General features: G+C 38.5%; 1 protein-coding gene across 1 annotated transcript in view; it reads left to right on the forward strand.

Moving 5' to 3' along the window:
* Window positions 1–576: 576 nt before the first annotated feature.
* LOC138826669 (protein FAM114A2-like) overlaps window positions 577–7,100 on the forward strand; it is a 43,229-nt gene continuing 36,705 nt past the window's right edge. The window contains exons 1-2 of the mRNA XM_070021900.1: window positions 577–600; window positions 7,007–7,100. The exon at window positions 7,007–7,100 is cut by the window's right edge and continues 41 nt beyond it. Of these exons, the coding sequence (XP_069878001.1) occupies window positions 577–600; window positions 7,007–7,100 (118 nt within the window). The remainder of the gene's footprint in view (window positions 601–7,006) is intronic.

Here is a 7,100-nt window from a genome sequence, read left to right on the forward strand (position 1 = left end):
CATCACCACCCCACACACACCGTGCCAAAGTTGTAAAGTTCGTTTTTTGACATTGTTGCAATAGGTCCAACTGTATCCCTATTTAAAATATTTGTTTTTTTTCCTTCCCCTCCACAAATTATACCAACATCAAATACAGTGAAAACAGGGGTTATACCGTGGGGGAGGGACATACAAAGCAACAAAGAAATCATCTTATAAATATGTTAGAAACAATTGTATGAAAGAAAAAAGAAACATTTGTGTCCTTATCTTGGGGATCATTTCACCTACCATCAACTTTTCTTACCGTTTCTGCTTGTCTTAGACATATACTAGTTATTGCAAATAAGGGAAATCATGGGACCTATGTTTATTTGGGCCTGGCTTACTTCACTTCATATAATTTTGTCCAACTCTCCATTTCATAACAAATGGGGCAATGTCATTCTTTCTGATGGAGGCATCGAATTCCATTGTGTATATATGCCACATTTTCTTGATCCATTCATCTACTGAGGGGCATCTGGGTTGGTTCCATATCTTAGCTATGGTAAATTATGCTGCAGTATACATAGTCGTGCTTGTAGCTTTAGCATGGTCTTCTTTGTGATCGCTTGGGTAAATGCCCAAAAGAGGGATTGCTGGGTCATAGGGAAACTCTATGTAGACTCTTTTGAGGAACCTCCATACTACATTCCAAAGTGGTTGAACAAGTTTATACTCCCACCAACAATTCAGAAGAGCTCCCTTCTGTCCACATCCCCTCCAACATCTGTTGTTATAAGAGTTCTTGATTCTAGCCATTCTAACAAGGGTTAGGTGGTATCACAATGTTGTTTTGATTTGCATTTCTTTTATGGCTGGGGAGGTTGAGCATTTCTTCATGTGTCCATTGGCCATCCTTCTTTCCTCTTCAGAGAAGTTTCTCTTTAAGTCTTTAGCCACTTATTTATTGGGCAGTTGTTTCTTTGAGGATTTGTTGTTGGGAAATTAAATTTTTTTGAGTTCAAGTTGTATTTTAGATATGTGACCCTTGTCCGTTGTATGGCTAGTGAAAATCTTTTCCCAATCGGTGGGCTTTCTATTGCTCTTGCTATGTCCTTTGCCATGCAGAAGTTCTGCAATTTCATGTAATCCCATGTGCCCAACCTTTCTTTGATTTGTTGTGTTTCTGGGTCTCTTTTAAAAACATTTTGGTCTGTGCCAAGATTTATTCTTCGAAGTTTGTCTTGATCAAAAGGAAACCTGCACTTCTAAGCCGTATGGAAAAGTTTTGAAGACCAGTTTGTTTTCTTCATCTCTCACAGCCCATATTGTTTCTCATTTAATACTCTTTGCTCATCTCTATCTTTTTTTCTCTGGAAGCAGATTTATTCTATCTGTTTTTCTCCATCTTCAGAGTTATATCATGTTTTGGCGTATATACCCATCAGAGACTAACAGGTTCCACTATCACTACTTGTGTATACCTAAGAGAGAACTGGATTGACATACCTTTGGGTCCATAGTGCATGGGTCAGTAGCCATGTCAGTAGACATGGCTGCAAAATACTCCATATATGAGGCACTGTTCTTACTGATGAGGCTATTTACTGTGAGGCTATTTTGGCTTTGACTAACACACTATGTGTTTAAAAAATGAGTTTATTTTTCTCCCTAAAGGACTCTAGAAATAGACTATTGCATGTTGTTTTGGTGAACGTAGGGTCCTGGTACCTTCAGTTTTCTTTGTTGTTTACTTTATGATTTTGTAATTGTTGTCAGATCATGCTGTGAGTGCAAGTATGGTATTCTCAAACAGATAAGCTCAAATTCAGGAGTTACAGAGACAGGAAGTTTCATTTCTCCTCATGCCCCCAGCAACTAGAATGGTTTAATGTCTAACTCTGATGCTTTGAGATATTGGGAGATTAAATTGTTAGCATTATCAGAAATTTTTATCAGGAGTTGCTTTTAGTGGGCAAAGAAAACAGGAGTTAGAAGTATGTTTGGATAGTAAACAGCAGTGACTTCATAAACACTTGAAGGACATCTGTCATTCAGAGCCATGTTTTAAGAGGGGAATGAAAATCATGGAAAACCCTGGGAAGAGTGGCTAGTATTAATGTCTTAAAAACTTGGAGAGTTAATGGATCATGCATATGAAAATCTAAGGAAAAGAGATAGGGAGAATATACCCTTTTTATACCTTTGAAGGCTAGCATGGAGGGCAGAGTTTAGGTTGTGTTTACTTATGTCTCATGAGTAGAGAACTCCCACTACTCAGTGGAAGTTTTATGGACTTAGATTTTAGTTGAATATTAAGTGTACCAGAATAGAATTGGTGGCATTTTCATCCTAAAGCCTTTCCCATCTTCTAAAGTTCCTAAGGAGAGAAATTAATTTCACTGTGAAGGAAATTATACTAGAGATGGTTCTTTTTAGAAGTTTGAGGTAAAAGATACCAATGAAATCACTCGGTCATCTTTTTTGCAATTTTGTCATGTTCCTTTAAGGATGTTGTCTTCTGCTTCGTGTGTGTGTGTGTGTGTGTGTGTGTGTGTGTGTTATTCCTGGGGGTTAAAAGCAGGACCTGGGTGCTGTCCCTGAACCTTTTTGCTCAAGGCTAGCACCCTACTACTTGAGCAACAGCTATACTTCTGTGATAATTACTTTTTTTTTTTTGGTGATTAATTGGAGAGATAAATCTGCCTGGACTAGACTACCTTGCCTGGTCTGGCCTCAAACTGTGATGCTCAGATCTCAGCCTCCTGGATAACTAGAGTTCCAAGTGTGAACCACTGGCATCCAGCTAGTTAGCTAGCTAGCTTGCTTGCTTCCTTGCTTCCTTTCTTCCTCCACCCCACTTTTTTTTGTCTGTCATGGGGCTTGATCTCTGGGTGTGGGCCCTGTCCCTGTACCCTTCTGCTCAAGCTAGCACTCTAGCTCTTGAGCCACAGCGCCACTTCCGGTTTTCTGAGTGGTTTATTGGAGATAAGTGTCTCACAGACTTTCTTTCCCAGGCTAGCTTTGAACGGTGATCCTCAGATCTCAGTCTCCTGAGTAGCTAGGATTATAGGTGTGAGTTACCGGTTTCAGGCCTCTTTCTTTTTTAATGTTTATGTTCTGGCACTGGGGTTTGAACTCCCATCTTCACAGTCTACCTTGTCCTCCTCCCCCACAGCTGGCACATGAACCCTGCCTCTGATTTTTGCTGGATAAATAAATGGAGATGAAAGTCTCACAGGTTCTTCTGCCCTTGTGGCTTTCCATTGTGATCTTTAGATCTCAGCCCAGAGATCCTAGGACCATAGGCGTGAGTCATCAGTGGCCCAGTCCTGCTTTCTGGATTCAGATTCATATTTCAAAACTTTTTAACTGTTACTAAAAGATACGGGTTACAGTTATATAAGTTGGGTAAAGAGTACATTTCTTTTTTATCAATCGTGGACATGAACTCTGGGCCTGGGCACTGCCTCTCAGCTCTAGAGCTCAAGGCTAGTTAGTGCTCTACTACTTGAGCCACAATGCCACTTCTAGTTTTCTGATGGTTTATTGGAGATAAGAGTCTCACAGACTTTGCTACCAGGGCTTGCTTTGAACCACAATCCTCAGATCTCAGCTTCCTGAGTAGCTAGGATTACAGGTGTGAGCCACTGGTACCCAACTAAGAGTACATTTCTTTATTTTTTCTTCACCCTTTTTTTATTTTTAATTTTTATTGTGAAAATGCTGTACAGAAGTGTTCCAATTACGTGGGCAAGATAATGAGTACATTTCTTATCAAGCATTGTAGCCTCCTCCTTTGTTTCCCCTTCCCTCCCCCACCCTCCCCCACCCAATTCTCCTCCTCCCCCCAAAGTTTCAAAGTTTGTTTTTCCACATAACGACTTGTACATCTCATTCTTGCTATGGATCCACCTGTATCCCTATTTAAAGGATTTGTTTTTTGGACAATGTCACCACTTTCTTCTCTCTGTTAGGCTTGATTATAGGGAGTCTAGTGTAGCCTTCAATCTTAAGGACTAGTTAATCTTTACTGCTGAGCCCTGATTCCTCTGAATTCACTCTTATTCCTCAGGTGTTCAGTGAAGTCTGTTCACTTGATTGTTTAAAAACCAGATGTTTCCGCATAGCTTGAGCTATGGGGATTGTGTTGCTTACTACTTACACTAGTTCTTCTCCAACTGTGTGGCGTTACCTAATGTTTTTTAACAGTGTATTATTCAGATAAAGACACATGGGCACATCTGTAGCTTCTTGAAACATTTTACTTATATAGCTGCATCCTCTGAAGTTTTCTGACTTTCAAATGATAGCTGCTTCAGCCTTCCCTGATGCCAGCCTTTTCCCTGACTTACATTGTGTGTGAGTGTTCTGTTGTCTTTAGGATCTCCTCTGTGTGTTGGGGTTTGGAACTTTTCTCTAGGCAGAAAGCCCAGCTGTAGGGTTGACTTTGTTTCTCTTTTCTCCTGGACCAAAGTCTTTTATTTTGTCTTTTTTTCCATTGTCTAAAAATAGTTCTTTCTTATATTTTGTCTGGTTTTCTAGTTGCTGTATAGGAAGGCAAGTGTAATATCAGCTTATTTATAGTACTTGAAAGCAAAAGTTCTCTCCATAATAGAGTGTTTGATATAATATAGTTTAATTACTTGGTGTACTTGTTGATCTCTTATATGATTTTTAAAGATAAAAGAGAACTGATTATTTTTGAAACATACTCATCTTTGTAATATATATTGATTCCCTTACTAAGAATCAGCATAGTCTTCTAGGACAAAGTTGAGCTATAATTTGCATACAGTAAAACTGTTTTTTTTGCAATATGACTTTGTGTTGAGAAATAATAATTATGTTTATACTGTATAGTCACAGTATATTGTGATACACAGACACAGAATATTTTCTGTATTTGTATGGCTCACTGAGATATAAGAATATTTTCATTACTAAGGGAGTTCCTTCATGCCAGTCTGTAGCCACACCGTTCTGTCTGTTCACAGCATTTTCCAACCATTGATCTCTTTCTGACTATAGTTTCCTCTTGTTTAGAAAAATGTTTACTATGTGTAGATAAATACTTTTTTCTTTTGCCAATTGTGGGGCTTGAACTCAGGACTTGGGTGTTGTCCCTGACCCTTTCTGTACTTAAGGCAGCTATCACTCTACCACTTAAGCCACAGCGCTATTCCCTAAATTTTTTGAGAAGTTATTTGGAAATAAGTATCTCATGGACTTTCCTGCCTGGAAGGCTTTGAACTGTGATCTTCAGATCTCAGTCTTCAGAGTAGCTGAGAAGGATTACAGGCATGAGTCACCAGACACCACTGCCTGGCTATTGTAACCTTTGTTTATTTATTTTGGCAATATGAAGTACCACTTGAGCCACATCCTTATTCCTTTCTTCTGCCTGTCTATCTATCTATCTATCTATCTATCTATCTATCTATCTATCTATCTATCTATCTATCTATCTATCTATCTATCTATCTATCTATCTATCTATCTATCTATCTATCTATCTATCTATCTATTTATCTATCTTTCTTTCTTTCTATCTATCTATCTATCTATCTATCTATCTATCTATCTATCTATCTATCTATCTATCTATCTATCTATCTATCTATCTATCTACAGGGAGCAGTTTTGTTCTCAGAGATGTCAGTTCATAATGGCAGGAAGGTCATGGCAAAGCAGAATCAATCATACCATGGCAACTAGAAAGCAGAAATAGCTAGTTTGTTTTTGGATCCAATCACTGGCTTTTACTTGTGCTGGCTTTGGGCTACAATTCTGCCTCTACTTTGTAAGCAGCTGTGATTACAGGCGTAAACTGTGTCTTTGGATTCTCTTTTCATTCTTTTCACTGTATAGCCTGGCATCCTTGAACTGGATATGAATGTAGCTTAGGCTGGCCTCAGACTCACAATACTTATGCCTTAGTCTCTGGAGTAATGGCATTATAGGCATATATTAAATACTTAGTTATACTTTAAATTTATGCTTTATATTTTTTTTCTTAATTTTAATACTGAAATTTAAAACAGTTCATTTTCATAATGTGAACTTGTTCAGATTCTTTAAGAGATAGTATGCCCCTTCTAGGAAGATAACTATAGTCCTCACTTTTATCTTAGATTACCTTTGTCTGCTTTTATACTTTACATACTTATAGTACATTTTGTATCTATCTTCTTTCACAACATTTTTGTATCATTTGACCATGTTGCATTTTGGATGTGGTATTCCATTTTGTCACTATGTTATATTTTATTTATTCCACAGTTTTTAAGGATTGAAATAGTTTCCATGTTATAGCTATTACAAATACTGCTGCTCTGAATATTTTTGGTTATTTATTTATTTATTTTTGGCTAGTACTGAGGCTTGAACTCAGGGCCCAGGAACTGTCCCTGAGCTTCTTTTGCACAAGGTTATCACTCTACCACCTGAGCCACAGTGCAATTTCCTGCCTTTTCTATGTATGTTGTACTGAGAAATTGTTCCTAGGGCTTCATGCATGCTAGGCAAGCATTGTACCACTAGGCTACATTCCCAGCCCTGAAATGTCTTCTGATGAACCACTGTACATATGTAGCTATAGTAGATTCTGGCCAGCAGTTTTCCAAAGAGGAGAACCTACTATGTGTCTACATGCAGTGTGTATTATCCTTACTGTTCCACATTCTTCCCAGTGCTTAGTATTGTAGGTCACTCTTAAAGAATTGAAACATATAAATGGCTGGACACTGGTGGCTCATGCTTGTAAACCTAGCCCCTGAGGAAGTTGAGATCTGGGGATTGTGGTTCAAAGCCAGCCCAGGCAGGAATGTCTGTAAGACTCTTCTCTCTAATTAACCAGCAAACAAAGCAGGAAGTGGAGCTGTTGTGCAAGCGGTAGAGTACTATCCTTGAAGAAAAAAAGCTCATAGACATCACCTAGGCCCTGAGTTTTAAGCCCCTGGACTGACACAAAACCCCCACAAAACATGCAAATGTGTTTTCCCAGTATTGTAGTAATGACATTTATGTTGCTTTCTAGGGAAAGGACATTATTAGTGGGGGTTTAGATGCCTTCAAATTCATTGTGAAGAAGACAATAGATGTAATAGCAGAAGGGGATCCTGTATTTAAAA

Source organism: Dipodomys merriami, unplaced genomic scaffold (genome assembly GCF_024711535.1).
Source record: "Dipodomys merriami isolate MVZ:Mamm:240054 unplaced genomic scaffold, mDipMer1.0.p SCAF_1478, whole genome shotgun sequence".
Classification (NCBI taxonomy): Eukaryota; Metazoa; Chordata; class Mammalia; order Rodentia; family Heteromyidae; genus Dipodomys; species Dipodomys merriami.